The following is a 21603-nucleotide window of genomic DNA, read 5'->3' on the forward strand; positions in this document are numbered from 1 at the left end:
CACTCTTCACACACTGATAGCAACACCGCAGGAGAAATGCCAGCACAGGCATCCAGTATCCGTAGTTTCAGGTGCTGCACATCTCGTATCTTCACACCATAGACAATTGCCTTCAGATGACCCCAAAGATAAAAGTCTAAGGGGGTCAGATCAGGAGACCTTGGGGGTCATTCAGTGTGTGAAGAGTGGGAGAACAGGGTTGCATTGACAATCCAACACAATGGGCAGCACATTGAACACATTTTATAACTGGTCAGAAACTTGTAAATAACTCATGAACGAATAAAGTTACGTTGAAACCAAGCACACCATTGTTTTTCTTGTGACATTACCAATAAGTTTGATGTGTCACATGGCCCTCTTCCTATTGAAAAAACAAAAGTTGTATCCAAGATGGCCGACTTCTAAATGGCCACCATGGTCACCACCCATCTTGAGGAGTTTGCCCCCTCACATATACTAATGTGCCACAAACAGGACTTTAATATCACCAACCATTCCCATGTTATTACGGTGTATCCATATAAATGGCCCACCCTGTAGTTATGTTTATTGGTGTGAAAGGGCCTTAAAGCTTAATCAGTCAGCCAAATCAATAACATTTCCATACTACGTTTTTCCTAAAAATCTTAACCGCTTTGTCAAAAAATTAAATAAAACGATGTCAATTTTTAAAAAGCTTTAGAAAGCCCCTTTAGTCCGTCCTTTCTTCTTTGAAGACTAGAATATTCTCGACAGCAGAAACACACGTGTATTCAAACACATACAAAACATACAGTGGATAACACAATAAAACACCTGCAGTCCTCCGCGGCTGCTTTGAACTCTTCTTTTGAACCCTTTCCACTTTACAAGGATTTTAATGACGAAAATGTACTAATTCTCGTGCCTGATTTAGAAACCCTTGATGATGCAGTAGGCCTCCATGGAGGAGAAGATGATGTACATCAGCCAGAGACTGAAAAACAACGTTGTGGTCAGGATTTTGGGAGTCCGCGGGCCACCAAGTTCCCCCCCGATCTCGGGCCTGCGGCGGTACATGAGGACGGCGACACAGATGAAGGCAAAGATGGTGAAAAGGGTGACGGAGAACGCCAGTGTGCCGGGCTCCACGCGGAAGTACTCGCCCTTTGCCTGGTGGTATACGGCAGCGATGGACCAGGCCACTCCGATGCCCAGGAAGACGTTCACGGCATTGCTGCCCGTCACATTGCCGATGGAGGCGTCAGCGTACTGATCCTGGGTGGCTGCCACTTTACTAGCGAATGTGTCTGATTTTGAAGAGGTGGTGAGAGAAAGACAGAAAGGAATAAATATTGTCAAGCTGCAAAAACAGCTCCGTCAATAAATGGGTGAATCTTATGAAACTTGTAAAGAACATGTCCAGTTCATATTTTGCCTGGAAATCCAAATAAGGAAATAAGAAATCAAGAGTTTGTGTAAAGGAGCTTAAGCTTATTTTTAGGACCATTAAGCATTGTGACAATGTTTTCAAGACAGTTAAGCACATTTTCTTCCAAATTGTAATAAAAAAAAGCAAAAATGTGAAATGATCGCATGCATATCTAATCGCATGATATATAATTTATTACTATAAAAATGGTTTACTTGAATTATTATTATTTTAAAGTACTTTTTGTTACCATTAAATGATGCTGATTTAAATATACATTACCATTCAAAATTATTTTTTTTCTTTTATGTTTTTGAAAGAAGTCTCTGATGAATTTATTTGATTAAAAAGTAAAAACTTGCAATTTAAAATAACTCTTTTCTATTTTAATATATTTTAAAATGGAATTTATTCCTGTGATGGTCACATGATCCTTCAGAAATCATTCTAATATGCTGATTTGGTGCTCAAGTAAGATTTCTTATTATTAATGTTGAAAATAGTTGTGCTGCTTAATATTTTTGTGGAAACTGCGATGCCAGGTAACTGTTTGTGTTGCTATTTTCTTCCTATTTGTTTTTACAGTTTTTCTCAATTGCTTTGGCACATTTTTCGAAACAGTCTTAACATTCTCTAAACTGTGAGTGCAAATTTCACAACTGTTTGCAGGAACTTCAAAACTTTACAGCATGTCTGCAAAATGTAGTTACTCACCCAAAACATTTAATTCATGCTTCAAAACCTAGTTATTGTGTCAATAATTTGGCCAAGGCCACCAAAATCTAAAGTATTTTTGTCATTGTGTGAGCCACACTGGTCAAAATGTTTAGTTGTTTTTTCACCACAACAGTCAACCATGAAAATTAAGGGTTTAAACAAAAATCTCATAATTGTTGAGAAAAGTCAATAGTATGTAGAAAAAAAAACGAGCATGTTGCTGCAGTTCAGGGTTGTGAACGTCCTCCATTCTCAAAAACTTCTACAGCAGTGATTGTGCTGTGGGCAATCTACATATATATATATATATATATATATATATATATATATATATATATATATATATATACTCCCAAAGTTGATTGGTTAAATGGTTAAATGGTTGATTCATATTAGAGGTAATTTGCAATTAGATTGCGAATGCAATTAGAGGTCATGTGCCAATTTAGCAGACATTACAAACAATGTCAATGTCAGCTATACTTTAGAATATACATTCATGTATACTAATTATGATAATTGAATAGATCGTTTTGAATGTGATGGCTTGCACAATAAAAAATGTCTGAGAAGTTCTGAAGTGTTTGACAGTGTAAGTGAGAATCGAGTCATCAGTTTTGATCAACAAGCCATATGCAATTATTTGTTGTCCAAACTGCAGACAGTTGTATGTACTCTTTGCACACATGTGCCAAAGCATTTGCAATTTGTTCAAATCAATAAGAAATTCCAATCTGATGTGAAAAAGAAGCGAATTGTTCAGAGATCTGAACTTTGTTTTGGGAAATAAAAAAATCATTTGAGAACTGAGCCAAAGCAATTGAGAAAAACTGTAATACATTTTTTAAAAACATTATATTAATTTTTATCTTTTACTTTTTATGGAACATTTTTATTATGCATCTGTCAATTCTTTTTGGAATATTTTTATTTATTTTATTTTATGTAATATAAATTATATACATATATACATACAGTATAGATAGATAGACAGTCAGACCATAGATAGATAGATAGATAGATAGATAGATAGATAGATAGATAGATAGATAGATAGATAGATAGATAGATAGATAGATACAGATAGATAGATAGATAGATAGATAGATAGATAGATAGATAGATAGATAGATAGATAGATAGATAGATAGATAGATAGATAGATAACATTTGGGGGGAAATGTGCTTAGTTGTAAATTGATCTTATAATTCATTTGATTTTGGAGTGAAATATGAGTACCTGGTACAGAGGTTCCCAGCGCCACAAACACAACCGCAGTTACAGAGTCTTTCAGGCCAATAGTGCATCCAAAATGGGATGCAATGTCTCCAATGAATGCAGTGAGGACACCAATCATGATGATGGACACGATGAAACACGCCCAGCCGTTCCAGTAGTCAGTGGGCGGCACGAATGCAAACAGAACCTTCCAGAACACAGTCAAGAAGTGCATGACGTAGTCGAAGCAAGATGGCATCTTTTCTTCCCCACACTCTTCATCATCATCTGCCCCTGAGGACAAGAAAAGAAGAGGAGATTTAAATTATGGATTGGTTTGTTTGTTTCCTGTGAAGAGACAGGCTGTCCTCTTCCTCTAGGGAACATCAGTGTGTGATAAACATATCGGTGTAACACAAAATAGTCAAAACCAATCAGATTTTAAATGATTTACAGTATATGTGCAGTGTGCATTTTTTTTTAAATCATGTGCCCTCATAATCTTTAATCAAAATAACTTCCCCTCCCTCTGTCAGCGACATCTCTTCTCTTCTCTGTGAAGGGCGGGAACAAGCGTCACTCACAGGAGTTCACAGCAACAGCAAACCACAACCATCCAATCAATTACCGAAAAGTCCTGCCCTACATTTTTTTTGCTCAAGAAACCATTTCTGGCTAATGCCAGATAACTGTCTGAACAATAAAGCTAGGAATAATCACTCACCGGTTAGACAACATTTACACTGGCCCTGGCACACACACACAAAAAAAACAACAACATGATGATCATTTTAATTAATTATTAAATACATAAAAAACATAATTATTCTTTAAATTAATTTAAATTTATAATCCAATATTTACATTTATTTTACATATATAAATGTATTTTATTTTCTATTTTTATCATTTAAAAAATACATTTAGAATTTTTGAGAATTTTAAGACAATTATTTATTATTTTACATTTATTTACAGTTTTTTTAATATTTAAGAATACTATTATATATGCACCATATACATTTAATATTTACGATTAATATTTAATTGTTTTTTTCGTTTTTTACATTTAATATTGTAAAAATGTTAAGTTTAAGTGTGCAAGAATTTAGGTAAAAGAGCAACTCTGTCTTTAATGAGAAGAAATATGAATGATTCTTTTACATAATACAGTATCATCATGACAAAGAAAGTTAATTTTGATTCACAACTGGAGCACTGCAGTGCAGCCCTCTATAAACCGCCTAATGTCTAATTATGAGAAATATTCCCCAGGAATTTAGATTATGATCTCCCTCCCTCTCTCCTCATGGCTCAGGCTGCACTAACAAGCTCTGTCAGCTTCAGTCAAGCCTGTCAGAATGAGTGTTTGTGTATGCGTCTGACTGCATGTGCGTGTGTGGCAAAAGACAGAGTCCCAGAGCTTTGCTTTCCTTATTAATACGTTGTGCTACATGACGAAAGACACTTCAAAAACTGTGCGGACGGAGGGTGAAAGCAAAAGGCCTTGACATTTTAGAGAGACTGGCGCTGGCTTGTGTTTGGTCATGCTCACAATAAGCTCGACTGATGGTAGAAGAATTCTGGGTAAAAAAAAACAAACCCATAAGAAACACACTGATGTCTTTTTCCTTGTTAAAGACCTGAAGAACTTCTGCACACCTAAACTTAACATTTGTTGACAAAAAATATTTTAGTTATAATAGTTCAAATGTAAATACTGAATTATAAGAGTATGAAATTCAATAACAATTTTGATCCAAATTTGTGGATTTGACAAAAATATCTACAATGCACATTCGCATCCCATTTTACTTTCATAATGTGACATATTTCCAAACAAAATAATTTTTTGAAGACATTATTTGCTACTAAACAATAAAATTAAGATGCCAAACTGGTTCTTGGTAACTCCAACTTAATACTGAGAGCTGTCTGCCCAGGATGAGAAAGCAAATTATGATTATATCTTCTCTCTCAGACACCACTATGATTGACACGGTGTTTAACTGATGAAACACTCACATGCATTTCTCTCTGGCTACAGACAGGCATTCAGCTCCAACACATTTTAAATAGCAATAGTACACTAATTAAGTTAGCGCAGTCATTGAACAGCGATTAGGACAAGCCTTTCAGAGATGAAGCAACAAAATAACCGTGTTTTCTAGCATTCTGACTGTCAGATCAAGTCTGCAGGGGACTGTGCAAAGGTTGTTTTGTAGGTTGTATGTAGAGAAAAATGTAAAATGTGGCAGAATTTTCTCAGTGACCTACCTGAGCTGACAGTGATGGCTTCTACAAACTGGTCTCTCCAACTGTTGGTTCCAATCAAAAGGGCCAAGTTGGTTTTCTTTATGAGTTTGTCGACTGTGCTCTGGAAGGTGGGTTAAAATCATTACAACTAGGTTAACAATACTTTAACGGTTTAATGGTTACAGTTGACAACAATGTTTCATTTATTAACATTAGTTAACATGAACTAACAATAAAACATTTTTTATTAATCTTAGTTGATGTTAATTTCAACATTTACCAATACATTTAGAAGCTGTATTTGTTTTTATTGATGTTTTATTAAGTAGCTGTGAACTAACATGAACAAACAAAGAACAATTGTTTATTAATAAATTCCCATATTTATTACCATAATGTAAAAAATATATGTATCTTTGCTACTTCATTACAGTTAATACATTAACTGATGTAAACAAAAGATTGTAAAGTGTTACCAGTTAATTAGCTCCAAATTGAAAAGTCCATCACCCTCATGTCCCAAACCTGTATGACTTTCTTTCTTCCATGAAACGCAAAAGCAGAAACTTTAAAGAATGATATCACTACTTTTTTTCCATACAATGAAAGCATATCAGTATGGAAGCTTGTTTTCGCCACAGAATAAAAAATAAAAATGTAATTGCGACTTTTTATTTCACAATTCTGACTTTTTTTCTCACAATTGCAGGGTTTTACATCTCACAATTCTGAGAGTTGCAATTATAAAGTCGCATTTGTGAGTTATAAAGTCAGAATTGCGTGATATAAAGTTGCAATTGTGTGTTATAAAGTCAGAGTTGCGTGTAATAAAGTCGCAATTGTGTGTTATAAAGTAAGAATTGTGATATAAACTCGCAATTGCAAGAATAAACATATTGCATGTTTATATCTCGCAATTTTGACTTTATAACACGCAGTTGAGAGATATAAAGTCAGAATTGCATGATATTAAGTCGCAATTGTGAGATAAAAAGTCGCAATTATCTTTTAAAATGTTTTATTTTGTGGCGGAAACAAGCTTCCATAGATCAGGGACTCCAAAAAGTTCATAAAAGTATCATAAAAGTGGTAAAAGACCTGAAATATATACTGCCTTAGTCATAAGAACTATTTTTATTCGATTTTTATAGTGCTGCTTTTGTATTATTTTTGGTGCTTGGCAGCTTCCACCTCATTCACTTTCATTTTTTGGAAAAAAGCAGCGTGAACATTCTTCCTAATATCTCCTTTTGTGTTTCACAGGAGAAAGAACATCATATAGCTTTATAATGACATGATGTTGAGTAAATGATGACAGAATTTTCATTTGTGGTTATTCCTTTCAGATATTTCTTTAAGATATCACAAACTAAGTAACATCTTAAAAAAAAAATCCCTCAATCTATAATTCAGCAGATTTCTCAGATTAGGAAAAAGATTTCCAATAAAGGGTTTCCTGTAGTGCAGCCAGCGAAAAACCTGCCATCCATTAATCTTCTCTATTACACAGCACAGCGAAACCGATTTGTCAGGGCAGCATCGCTGTTAAATTATGAAGGTTATTATCAGTATTATTATTGTTGTGTCTTGTGTTCAATTCATTTCTGTGTGTTGGTTTCATATGCTTCAGTTCAGTCTTGATCACCTGCTAGTTAGTCTCCTCGGTTACTGATTATGTTCAGATGTCTGTCGTTAAGTTCCCTGTGTATTTGAAGTTTAAACAAAGTATGGGCGTTCCCCGCATCCATCTAAACCCAACCGATCGTCTGATGAACTGTTTCCAGGATGGCTGTCTGATCGAAGTATAAGTGAAAGAGTTCCTTCTGTGAAACCGCCCTTCCAGAGTCTCGTCCCGTCGAGACCACCCTTCCAGAGCTTCTTCACGTCATGCCTGCCCAGCCTGAGCTTGCCGCCACCACGTCAGAGCCTGTCCCAAGACCTGTTCCTGTTCCTCGACTTGTTCTTCGACCTGTTCCTGTTCCTCGACTTGTTCCTAGACCTGTTCCTGCTCCAAGACCTGTTCCTGTTCCTCGACTTGCTCCTAGACCTGTTCCTGCTCCAAGACCTGTTCCTGTTCCTCGATTTGCTCCAAGACCAGTTCCCGGCAAGAGTGGCCAAGCCTGAGTCCCATGGAAAGGTCACAATGGCCGATCCGCCCTGGCCGCCCGAACGGAAGGCTCCGCCCTGGAGGCTTCTGGTCCCTCCTAACCACGTCCTCTTCAGCCTCCAGGACGCCCTCCCTTCCTCCCTCCCTCCCTCCCTGGGTAGACTCCTTGATATTCTGCCAGCCTTCTCCAGCCCTTCGCCCACTCCTGTTTCCAGCCCTCCACCTGCTCCTCTTCCACCTCCAAAACCCCTCCCTCCACCCACAGTTGGACTTTTACATTCGGCGTCAGGTCGCGCCTCATGGGAGGGGGAAGTACTGTCAGTATTATGTTGTGTCTTTTGTTCATTTCATTTCTGTGTGTTGGTTTCATGTGCTTCAGTTCAGTTCTCTGTCTGTCATTAAAGGGATACTTCAGGATTTAGCATTAAGCTTTGTATTAGTAGAAAACCTGCAGTATTTTCGAATTACCACGCTTTCCACCCTCATATCCCCCTGAGACGAGAGATTTATGTATTTTTTGTCTGGAAAAAATCCTCCGATGATGCAAAAATCATTTTGCGTCATCGGAGGATTTTCTGGCCAGAGGCTAAAGACTACAGCCAGTAGATGGCGTTGTTCCGCATATTTTCAGCCCGCCCATAGAGAGTGGGATCTCACTCACAGAATGTACACACAGTGTCAGCTTTGGAAGCTAAGCTAACAGGCTCTTGTTCTGTGGAGAAAACTGAGTAGTAGGAGAAAGCTGAGTAGTAGGGGTTACCATCCTCCTTTTCCCAGACTTGTCCGGCGGGCGAGATCGTTCAAAATCTTTTGCTTTCTGCAGTCGCCATTCATTGTCTACATGCACACATTTTGTTTCAATCTAGCTGAATTCATTCCGATTGGTGAGTCTGAATGTAGTGTTTACATGAACGCTAAACAAGTGATCGGTTGATGTGCGTTTTAACATTGCTAAGAAAATTCCCGCTCCTCCATGAGAGATACGAGACCCGGCGCGTCTCAGTAATGACGCCACCGGCCTCGCGCCGTTCTCCCGCGGCCGTCAGCCTCGTCCTGCTCGCCACAGTAAACATGATGAATGGCGACTGTAGAACGCAAAAGCCGAATCCTGGACATTTTGGGCGATCTCGAAATCACGGGCAAACTCTTCATGGAGACTCACTAAGTTAGTAGCCTAACCTTCTTGTTGTTTTCAACTGCGCTCTCTAACCGCAAGTGCATTCTGGGAGTTGTTGTCTTTCATCCACATAAGCCAAAAATACATTTTCTGGCTTTTCTCAGTCTAGAAAGCTCCGAATTAAAACATTTCTTCACATTTCTTATACATAAATGACCTATTTTAAATATACATTCATCTTTCCAGAGGTGAAGTATCCCTTTAAGTTCCCCGTGTATTTGTACCCCATTTCTTTGTTCATTGTCGGTTCTCGTCTATATGTGAGTAGTTTGTGTGATCGTTCCTGCTGCCTTCCTCTATGTATTATCTTCATGTTTATTAAAGAAAGTTGGCATATAATCCTCCTCGTCTTCATTCTGAGAACTACCACATCAGTTGTGACAGTTATAGTCAGTATCAAACCATCAGAACATAATTTTGTGCGATTCAATCAAATCTTCAGGATATAAGGAAATCATTTTCCTTCGAGTCAAAGCAAATTAATCTCACGGACAAGATGAAAATGAATAAACCCTCTGACGCACACAGGAGGGAACTGGAGAGGTGAATTAGAGATGGAAAATGGACACTGTTAACATGTATAAAGCGACAGTCCCTCTGAAAGGTTACGGTAATAGCTCTCCATGTCTTCTGTATCTGAGGAGAAATTAAAGGTTGAATTGTCTCCAGCTGGGGCTACTTCAGGATACCATCACTCATGTCCAGATGCTCGCTCATCCTCTTATTCACCTTTAAGGGCTTCTAAACCCTGATTCATGCTTAAAATGTCATCACTTGACCTTATAGTAAATGTGTGAGTCTGTGTGAGTGTCTGAACATTGATGGGTGTCTGAATGTATTTTTCCAAGACAGCTTTATTATGAGCAAAAAAGGTACCTTAAATTCATAGGACTCCTCAATGATTACTTCAAGTTTAACATGTTCACCCAGTGTCGGGCGTCCCATCTCAGCAACACGCCTCTCATCCTTCTCTTTTTTAGTCAGGGTGTCCTCTTCCCCATCCTCTGAGAGAGATAGACAAAGCAAAAAGAGGTACAGGATATGTGATGGAAAGGAACAAAACAAGATGGTGAGTCTTTCATGAAATCCATAAAGAAGTTGAGTTGATTTGGTTTGCTCACGTGCACTCCTTATAAAACCACACTTAACAGTGGACAAAGATGCAGATTTGTATGATTACATCATTTGCAGGGTTTCAATAAAGTCGTAACATCTGCAATGTGAGCTATGCTATGTTTTTTTTTTTTTTTTTTTTTTTTTAAATATGAGAATGCAATGCTGTGAATCTGGACTTGAAAAAATGTTTGTAGGCGTAGGCCTTTTGGATGGTTTAAACATATAACGAACAACGTTACTAATCTAATGAATGGATAACTCAAAAAAGATATTTAAAGGAACAGTTCGCGCAAAAAATAAAATGTTGTCACTCCCATGTTGCTCCAAACCACTATTATTTTGATTCTTGAGTGAATCCCGAAGGAGAATTTTGGCAGAATGTCCCGAGTTTCTGTTTTCTATATGAGGAAAGTGGATGGGACGAAAAAAAAAGGCTGGAAATGCAATTTGTTTTTTACTTTTGGGTAAACTTTTCCTTTTAAAGGGATGGTTTACTCTCAAATTAAAATGTGTCTTTTACTAAACTTACATATTAAGGTAAATAAACTCACCCTCACCCTAAATTAAATCTGTTCCTCATATAAAGCGATTGTATCTCTTTACAAGACTTGGATTAAATCGCTTGGTTCATCTGGATTCATTTTACTAGGCTATGCCTCTATGAACTTTTCGGATCTTCTAAATTTTGGTTAGGAGGGACAGAAACCTCTCAGGTTTCATTATAAACATCTCAATTTGTGTTTCGAATATAAATCAAAGTTTTATGGGTTTGGAACGACATGAGGGTAAGTAAATGATGTCAGAAATGTCCTTTTTGGGTAAACTATCCCTTTAAGATAACACAATAAGACAATTCCGCTAAAGTCAATCAGTATATTGCATTGATTCAAAACACTTATGTGATTAAATGCATGCATTTAGCATTAATCACTTTATTCCAAACCTGTAAAGTAAATACTATAGCTCTTGCAAGTTACACTAATGAGGAAATGAGACAGTTAACTGTTTTCATCCTCACAATCGCTTTATCAACCAGGGTTTTGGCTCAAACATGCACACGCAATATGAGGTCACACATTTATATTAGTGACACAATGAAGAATGAATTAAAAGGAAGAGAAAGGGATGAACAGGAGAGGAAAACTGATACCTGTGATGCTGATAATGGTGGAGGGGATTGGCTTGTCTCTACCCTGCACTTTCCGGTACACATCCCTGCCTGATGAGCCCAAACACATCGACTGAACAGTGTTAGCACAGATGCTAACAGATTTACAGAGCTTTATCTGTGATGGTGCACAACTAAATAAAGCTTTATAAAGCAGATTATGAAAATTCCAATTATCACTTAAGAGAACAGAGCAAATATGTACTGCCTCTTTGACAGATTAATTATAGTGTACATAGTATATAAACCCAGCAACAAAAAGAAACGTCCCCTTTTCGGTAGGCTGTATTTTAAAAATAACTGTAAAATCCACATAAGCTTAACAAATCTGTATTAGAAAGGGTTTACACAATGTTTTCCATGCTTGTTCAATGAACCATAAATAATTATTGCACATGCACCAGTGGAACAGTCCTTAAGATGCTAACAGCTTACAGGTGGTAGACAATTTAAGTCTGATACAATACACAGTTGCCAACTCTCGCGAGACAAATAAGCAACTGGAGCTTCAAAAACAAGCCCAAAATAAGCCCAATATTATTAGATATACTAATATATATCTAATATAGTATATTATAGTATACATTCTTATACAAGTAAGTAGACTATAGTATACATTCTTATACATTCTTGTATAAGTAATTCATAGGCTTACAATATCACACACACACACACACACACACACACATATATATATATATATATATATATATATATATATATATATATATATATATATATATATATATATATATATATATATATATATATATACACACATTCTTAATAGAATATTATTAGATAATTTAGTTTCAGCATTATCATTTATTTATTTCCAATATATCCGTTTTACAGTCACTTTACTCTGATCACCAACCACTTGACCTATTCACTTGTTTATCCTTTTCCCAGTCTTTGTTGTGTTTTTTTGCCATACTTGGACCACTTCGTTGGAGGCATTGTTTGTAGAAATTGAAATATGTGTATTTACATCATAGCTTGGATTACAGCGTCGCGCACGCCTGCACGTTGAAAGGGATTTTTCTACAATTAGGGGGATAAGGGGGCGGATTCGGCGGAATGTTTTGACGAATTAGGCTACACCACAGCACTTATGATTGCACTGATTGGTTATAGCTGTGAGCAGACAGTGTCAATCAATGTATTGGAGATTGAGAAAACGGCAACCGTGATGTAAAGAAAATGAATTATCAGATTTTCCTAACAAGCAACCATATTTTTTTAATAAGCCCAAAAAACCGCAACCCGCAACCCGTGCTGTTTTAACGCGACTTACTAAAAAAAAAAGCCCAAAGTCGCGTAGTATAAGCGGACTTGGCAACTATGATACAATATCTAACCTTCATCCTTCTCTCGCACTTTGTAACACATATTTCCCTCGTGGGTCAAAATGACCCGAAACCCTAAAATTATACTACTTTTTTTTGTTGTTTTTTTTTTGTCCAGAAAGCTTATTTTATTTTATTTTATTTTGATAATATTTTTTCTATATTTTAATGCAATTTTTTGGAGATTTTTTGTTATTTTTTATTTTATTTACCTTTAAATTACTAGATTTAATCAATATATAATAAATAAATTCCTCACACACACATTCCTCACATTCTTCATATGAAATAACACAATTTCATTCATTGCTTTTGTCGACCTCTTGTGGAAAAATATATAACATGATATTTTATGACTTTTGCCACTAGATGGCCTTATAGCTCTATTTGGAGAAAATGAGCTGTTCCGCTGGGTCCTAAAGTCATTTCTCTTCAGTAAGCATTGAGATACACATTTAGACATTATAAAATAATTTTTTGCTAAAGTTATAGCATTTTTAGTTTGAATTTTGAGCATTTTTAGGTTTTCCTATGTGTACTGAAGCATTCCTCGCATTCCATTCATTCCTAAGGGGGTCAAATTGACCCGCGAGGGAAGGATTTGTTACTTTTTTTAAATTTCAACCACAAAACTCCTTGAATCCATTACATTTTTGTGTGTGTATTTGTGGTTCAAGTGCGACAAAAGTCATAGGGTATTGGACCCCTCTGAAGAACATAAAAAAATGAGTTTCGGGTCAAAATGACCCGAGGGAAGGATGAGAGACCTTTCTAAACCCCGTTTAACTACAGTATGTGCGCCCTCAGACGTGTTTGAGAACTTGCAAGTACCTTGGTGGAAGAGTGGAGTAACATTTCATGGGAAGCGCGCAAGCCAGACTGGATTTAAACAATGTTCTCTCACCATTCCTGAATTCATACAAATATTTAAACTATTTGATTGGGGAAAAAAGCAGTTGAATATGAGAGGACGTTTCAATTATATTTATAATTTAATATGTTTAATATTTAAATGATATAATATTTCAATATATTAATATGTATATAAAATAATGTATTTTTTTTTAAGTTACAAATAATTCATGTAATCTCAATGAATTTATGTCATACAAGGTCAAAAAATGGTGAAATGGGTCATGAAGGCTACAATAGTTACACTCTAAAAAATGCTGGGTTGTTTTAACCCAATGTTGGGTCAAATATGGACTAACCCAATGTTGGGTTAAAAAATGCAATTTAAAAATGGACAAATTGCATTTTGGACAAAACCAAAAATGGACAAAAATGCAATTTAAAAATGGACAAATTGCATTGGTTACATTAAAAATGTAACCCAACAGCTGCGTTTGTCCATTTTTAAATGGCATTTTTAACCCAACATTGGGTTAGTCCATATTTGACCCAACATTGGGTCCCAGCAAAAACTCAATTTTTTAGAGTGTAAGATAATGAACACTATGATGATATAATAATAATTATTATTAGAGAACTGCTGTTTAAAACTCTTTTAGATAGAGTATAACATGTCATGACACATCAACATGACGTCAACTTGCAACGTAAAACATCAACCACACCCTCGCCTGAATAGCATTCATTAAATTCTTCTGACTGACATACAGTATATGTTAAGTTTAGGATGCACTGTTCTCTTGGTGATGAAATTTTCCAGTAACAGACACTCCTTGGACACAATATTCAAAGTGCAAAGGGTGTTTGAAGAATCAATGTGAGTGCTATCACAGTTGAGCGAGTTTGACAAGACTGTTATGAAAGCAGACACGTCATCTTAAGGCAGAATATGCATTCTCATTAGGAACCAGCCCGTTTGCCTTAGGCAATAATGGTAATGCTGTTGCCCATCACACAATGTCTTTTGTGAAATTTTTTGGCATGCAGCAAATGTGGCATTTCACAAGTAAAACAATTCCAGTGGGTTCAGAGCACTGCCACAGCAAAAAATCTTAACCTTATAAATTAGTGATGTGTACACAACTTGAAAATGAGACCGTAATTATGTTTTAATTGATTATATGAGTTAGTTTCAGAAAATAAAGTAAACATGTTTAGTTTTTATTAGAGACATGGATTGTGTTTGAAAACTTACAAATATTATTAATTCAAAAAAAGAAATTGACAATTGGTTATAAGAATAAAAATGTCTGATGGAGTGGTTAACAAACGTAAATTATAAATGATTATTTATCATATAAAATAACTTATTTATAATAATTTATGAATTGCTTTTTAAATTATTTATTTATAATCAATTTAAATTTGGATTCGCCCACTTAAAATTCAGTTTTTACAAAGAAATAAGCATTGTTGACATTACTAATGAACATAGCCGTAAAATATAAATAATTTATCAAATTAAACTTAATTGATATTATTGTTTACAATTTATAATAATATTTTCTCATTATAAAATGTAAAGTCATTTAAATATAATTTTGCCCACTTACAATCCAATTTCTACAGAGAAATAATCATTGTAGTCCTTATTTTGGGATGCAGACATAAAAAATAAATGATTATTTATCAAATAAAAAATAATTATAATTATTATCTATAATAATACTTTTTTAATTATAAAAACATAATTATACTAAATTTATTTACATTATATTTTTGGCAATTCAATATAATTTTTTTTTTTTGAGAAATAAGCATTATAGTCATTACTTTCAGACACAGCCATGATGAACAAACTGAAATCTATTCTACTGGACAGTCTCCTGGACTGGTCATGCGAGCTATTTCTGCTGTAAGGGTTACTTAACAGGAAAGAAAGCGAAGCAAATTAGACACTTAGTATCTGTCTCTGGTTCTATTTGAGCAAATGAGCCTATCAAGCGAACAACACACACTAAAATAGTAGTTTAAGCAGTGTGACAAACAAAGGCTCCAGCAAACCAGTTTCCAAACACACCCAATGTTATATTTAGCTGTCAGCTTGGTGAAAAGTAAAATTTAATCTCTTACCATAAAGCTGCTTATCTATCGAAGAAAAGATTATGATAGAAAAATGAAATCTATGACTGCGAATTCATTCGCTTGGTTAGCGAAGCAAGTTAGATTAAGTAGCTGGTAAAGAGTTAGCTAAGCATTTCCAGTGATATATTACCATACCTGTCTTCACAAATCCACCTAAAATCATAAAAACACAGCAAAAATGAACTCACTCTTTGTTCATTTCATGTTTTAATTTTCTGGTTTTAGTAAAGATAGGAAATTATGTTGGTATTGGCCGAAATGAATAAGCTTTAGCGTAATTTGATTATTTGGTGACCAGAATTGATAAAGACGGAGACAATGAGAAATAGAGTCCAAATATATCACAAAATATGCATGTCCTTGCTGTAAAGTTAAAATGTTGCTTGACAAGCAACAAAACAGCATTAACCAGCATATAATTGGCATGGAAAACAATGCTGGTCTTTGCAGCATGGATAGGTAAAAAATGGTCTAAATTTGAACAAAGAGCTTATGCATAGTAATAAATAAACATTTTCATTATCATGTGATGAGATGAACATTTTTAAAGTGATTTACAGATATAAAGATTAGGGGGAAAAAGAGACAGCTTACCACATTCATGCAGCAACATAGCTGATGTAGACAAATGAAAGAGAGACAGGACAAAAAAGAAAGGTAAAACGGAGACAGAGAAAGAACACAATGATTATGAATGAACCAACACAGTAACACAGACAGGGATAGTGTGCAATAAGATTGTGTTGCTGGACTTTGTGAGAATGGGGATTAGAGATTGTCTCTGAAATTGAACTGTGATTTCATCAAACATTGATAAATGGGGGACTTTATGAATTTTGGACATCTAAATACTCCATTATATACAGTATTAACTACCATTTAAAAGTATGGGATTGGTAAGATTTTTTAAATATGTTTGTAAAGAAGTCTCACCAAGGCTGCATTTATTCGTTTACCTAGTATATTTAAAAATCTGAATGATGAAAGCATGATGAAAATGACAAATCTGAATTTTCAGCATCATTACTCCAGTCTTCTGTGTCACATGATGGCGATTTGATGCTCAAGAAACATTTATTATTATTATCAATGTTGAAAACAGATGTGTGGAGTTTTTGTGGAAACTTAGATTTTTTTAAAAGGATTCTTTGATGAATAAAAGGTTCAAAAGAACAGCATTTATTTGAAATAGAAATCTTAATAATGTTATTGTTATGATGTAAAGTATTAACTGCCAATTTTGATCAATTTAATGTGTCCTTGCTGAACAAAAATGATTAATTTCTTTAGAAAAAATCATACATTCAATTTAACATTAATTTAGATTGACTGATTAAAATAATAATAATAATAATAATGCAATAAATATTTCATGACCTGTTCATAATTACTTTAATGTTTTAAAGTAACACTTCAACAGATTGACAAACAACTGATTGGATTGGGATGAATGAATGGAGATAAAACACACAAATACATAACATCTTAAATGATCTTCATTTGGGGGATTGTGATTAATGATGTAATCAATTATCTTATATTTTTAGTTCAATTGACCGCCCTAAAACAAAGTAATATTAACAATATCAAATTTGAAAAATGAGTACGACGTCAAGAAAAATCTAACATCATATTGCTGAATCGATATGGTTCTGTTAGTACAGAGACCATGAAATCTCACAGGCTCTGGAATTTGGCAGGAATCCCATGTATCGGCACTCGGCAGCACATTATGGTTTCAATTGTCCTCGTCTCGTCCTGACCTGAAGTAACAGTCCCGACAGCTTTTCTCTGAGAGAGCTCTTAACCTCTGGCCAGGAGGGAATATGGAGGATATATCCACTGAAATTGAGCGGTAAGCGGGAGGAAAACTGCATTACTGCAACAGTAGAATGAAAGTAGAGGATCAGCTTTGAAGGAGGAGCGGAGGAAGACAGAAGCCAGAATAAAAGGCGGATGCAGAAAAAAGTTTTGTTTCAATCGTTTCTTTGCTATCTTTCACCTGTCCATCCCCTCCTCCTCCATTCTGGTTCCTGCAGCTCTATGAAGAAGTTTGCATGCTTGTCATACTCCTCGTGGTCAAGAATTTTAACCTTTATGGACTTCCTGTGGGGGGAACATAAAATCACATTTGAGGAATGAAGCATGCTTGTGTGTTCACATTTGGGCCTCTAAACAAAAAGTTCACGAGCCAATCAAATCCCTGAATAATTATGAAACAAGACTCTCCATTCCTATTTGATCATCTAAGTTTGTCCAGCAGAGTTTATCTCCAACCCTAATCAAACACACGCTTGAAAATCACAAGCTGAAACGGGCTGGAAATAAACTCTGCAGGGCAGGGTTGAAGACCTCTGATTTAATGACAAGATACACTTTATAGTGTACGTTAGGTTTAGAGAGGTTGTGGGTGGACTGTTTGCTCTGCTGGCTCTGCATATTAACACTTCCAGTTCAGCCCTGAAGATGGCAGCACACCGGGAAGTGGGACCAGGGGAAGACGACATCCCACCTTTTCTCTCACTCATTTCCACCATTTGTGGCTCTCCAATCTCCAGGAAGAAGTTCTTATTCTTTTCATACTCCTCGTCATCGATTATATTGATCTGAATAGTTTTGCTGAAAGAGAAAGAGAGAAAGAAAAAGAGCACAAGTTTGCAGACATGAGATAGGCTGAAGAGCTGAAGAAAAGAGTAGAAGCATGCTGGAGAAATATACGAAAGCAAAGAAAAGCAGAATGAAAGAATATGGACAAGCGACTATGTTGTAAGCAACATAAAACGTTAATAAAAAATGAAAAACAAAGCAACAGTTCACTCAAAAAAAAAGAAAAAAAAAGTCATTATTAATATTTCTTTCTTTGTTTGAACACAACAGGAGCTGCTATGCAGGATATCGACACTGTTATTTCCCATGCAATGAAAATAAATGTTATATATGATCCAGGTGTGTGACCCTGGATCACAAAACCAGTCATAAGTAGCATGGGTATATTTGTGGCAATAGCCAATACATTGTATGGGTCAAAATTATCGATTTTTCTTTTATGCCAAAAATCATTAGGATATTAAGTAAATTTCATGTTCCATGAAGATATTTTGTAAATTTCCTACCATAAAAATATAAAAAACATTTATTTTGTGAGTGAATGCTGCACAATCGCGAACATAAATGGACAAATTTAAAGGCGATTTTCTCAATGTTTCGATTTTTTTGCACCCTCAGATTCCAGATTTTCAAATAGTTTCAAATATTGTCATATCCTAACAGACCATACATCAATGGAAAGCTTATTTATTAAGCTTTCAGATGGTGTATAAATCTTAAATTTAACAAACTGACTCATGTGAGTGGTTTTGTGGTCCAGGGTCACATATATATATATATATATATATATATATATATATATATATATATATATATACATACATACATTTAATAGCAATTTCTGGAGCTTTTAGAAAAAAATTGGATTCATTCCCTGAAGGAAATGGAAAAATCTGTGACATTTTGTGCTCAGTCTGAATGAACTGTTTATCTACACATGATGTGCATGTTTATTATCTATCCAATGAGTGCTTTACATTCTCACAATCAAACAGAGCAGCATATATATCACCATATGATGTGAGAGTCAGGGGCAATGGAAATCATGTGAAAAATGATCTGCAATCACAGCTGTGTTTACTAGATTATACTGGCCTAAAAGCCCTTTAAGTGCTTCTGTCCGGTTTTGTGAATAATACAACAACAGGCTATCCCTCAATCTCCCTTTGTCATAATTTTTTTTAAATAGTATCAAGACCATTACACAAGTCATTGTAATAAACTGCAACACAAAAATAATCTATAAAGTTCAAATCTCATTCTGTTAGACCAAGAACAACCCACTTCGATAGGAAGGGACTGTATGATGGACCAACGCAATCTCATGGCAATTCGTAACTATATTTAAGTTTGGGCGAATTGGTGGCTAATTCATATGAAGTCATACGATCTCGTGTGTTTTCGTACAATTTGTTTACACCTCAGTGGTGGTTAGGTTTAGGGATGGGGTTATAGGGGAGGACCTTTCCTGCTTACTTTTTTCTAAAAATCATACATTTTCATACGTTTCATGTCCTACCAATTCATATGAAATCGCAAAAATGTATTTGTACAAAAATTTTTTTTTACCGAAATTGTTTAAAATCAACCAAAGATCGCAACTGGCAGTTTTTAGACAGCTCTTGCTACATCGCCTCCTTGTCAAATTGTTGCGTTTTCCCGTTATATTAGGTTGAATGGACATATTTATGATATATTTCACAAGCAAAAAAACATATACACAACGACACACAAAAAAACAACAACCAGCCAATCCAAACGCAACTGCAGTTTTCAGCCATCTCTTGCTATTTGTTTGTGCAATGTGCATCAGCTGATCGGCGAACAGCGTGGGCGCCTCATCAAGACAGTACACACAGAAAGCTAAAACACATCCCTTGAAATACTCTCTACCTTCATCCAGACATGTGCTCAAAATAAACCCTTCCTCTTGACTGTTGGCATCTACAGTAAGCTCCGCTTGTCACAAAATCTTGAATTTTTCTGCCACCAGCACACTTCTGCTAGGGAACAACAGAGAATTAAAAAGCGTAGTGGGTGACTCTATGAAACAGGTGCCTTTTTCTGTGTGATGAGGTGATTTTTTTTAAGAACATCAAGATTATAAACATTGTACCAGCCAAATAATGTATTGAAGTATTAACAAATTCTATCTCAAGCTAAATACAGTAAATGTATTAGCTGGAATTTCATTATGCATTCAGAAAGGTAACAAGGTTGATATAATAGTTTAACAAATGGTCACAGTACTTCAAACTACATATGATATTTCTACAAACATTCACATTTCAATGATCAACTGTTTACTGTACAAAATCACAGGATCAAAGTTGAAATTTAAAAATTTCACCTTAATGGCAAACCTATTATAACATAAGAAAAGTGATAATAGGAACACTTTAACTTGTCCTTGAAGAGTTTAGTTTGTATGGAGCCCCTAAAGTGATGGAAAAAAATCACCATATGTCAATGATTTGAGTTCTTTGCAAGCAAACGCAAAGTTTCTCAAGGGAATTCAAAAGTTTTATGTGCGAACGCAAAAGCATTGAATTATTATTTTCCTTCCATCTCATTTTTTTTTTTCCATTACCATGTCCCTTTAGGGACTCCGTAAGTATGTGAAAGGGTGATGATGTCATTATGACAAGTTTGTAATAATTATTATAAGTTATGAATTTGTTAATTACATTAAATGTAAAAAAAAAAGTGGTTAAAACATGGGGACAAAACTTTTATTTTTAATAATACATAAGTCTAAAATCTAAATACATATGTACAGAGGTATCAACTAATTATACCTTTAATTTCCATATATTTTGTTTTTAAAATATGAATATTAGTTAATAGAGCTAGACAATAGATGGGGACAAGCTAAAAAAAGATATTATGATTAAATAAGAAAATCTAAATTGAAAAAATCTAAAATTGAATCTAAAATATAATCTAGATAATGAGTAACAAGAAAAAAAAATCTAAATTTACAAATCAAGCTGGCATTAGCTAAATCATTGTCATATTGAATGTGAAGAACACGAATGGCCGTCGTTTTGCATGTTTGAAAACCTCCTAGCCAATCTAGAACACATTCAAGAATATTTCATTTTATAAGGCACACTTTCTCCCTCTCATGCTCTTAAGATTGTCCACATGTCTTTCTGTGACTGCCTGTCTATAATACAAAAACATCAAACACAAACCACAGATTGATATGACATAAACAAAAAGGAAAAATTGAGACAAAGGCCTGAGTATGGAAGAGAGCACAGTGCCATTGTCTGCGTACACATACTGTACACACTCATGGTTTACAGAGCCCAACCCCAGACATGCTGCACTGTGTTGTGTTACGGCTTGTTAAAAGGGAAGGCCTGTGCAACAATGCCAGACATCCTGTTTACACAATTTACTAAGCCCAAACACTTTCTTTCGCTGAGGGGCTGTTCACACAAAATGCTACTTACGTTTAAAAAAAGTTGTAGAGATGGAGCAACATGCTT

General features: G+C 35.3%; 1 protein-coding gene across 3 annotated transcripts in view; it reads right to left on the reverse strand.

Annotated features, from left to right (window-relative positions):
* Positions 1–530: 530 nt before the first annotated feature.
* Positions 531–21603, reverse strand: part of slc8a1a (solute carrier family 8 member 1a) — a 49273-nt gene continuing 28200 nt past the window's right edge. For 2 of the 3 annotated variants that reach the window (XM_081358075.1, XM_081358076.1), the window contains exons 3-9: positions 17502–17605; positions 15635–15652; positions 11136–11204; positions 9746–9873; positions 5607–5706; positions 3351–3623; positions 531–1271 (exon numbers count right to left, since the gene is read on the reverse strand). In XM_081358075.1, the coding sequence (XP_081214201.1) occupies positions 895–1271; positions 3351–3623; positions 5607–5706; positions 9746–9873; positions 11136–11204; positions 15635–15652; positions 17502–17605 (1069 nt within the window). In that variant the 3' untranslated portion in view covers positions 531–894. The remainder of the gene's footprint in view (positions 1272–3350; positions 3624–5606; positions 5707–9745; positions 9874–11135; positions 11205–15634; positions 15653–17501; positions 17606–21603) is intronic. The other variant, XM_081358077.1, reaches the window with a different exon arrangement.

The sequence above is a fragment of the Scardinius erythrophthalmus genome (genome assembly GCF_964197995.2).
Source record: "Scardinius erythrophthalmus genome assembly, chromosome: 25".
NCBI classification, from domain to species: Eukaryota; Metazoa; Chordata; class Actinopteri; order Cypriniformes; family Leuciscidae; genus Scardinius; species Scardinius erythrophthalmus.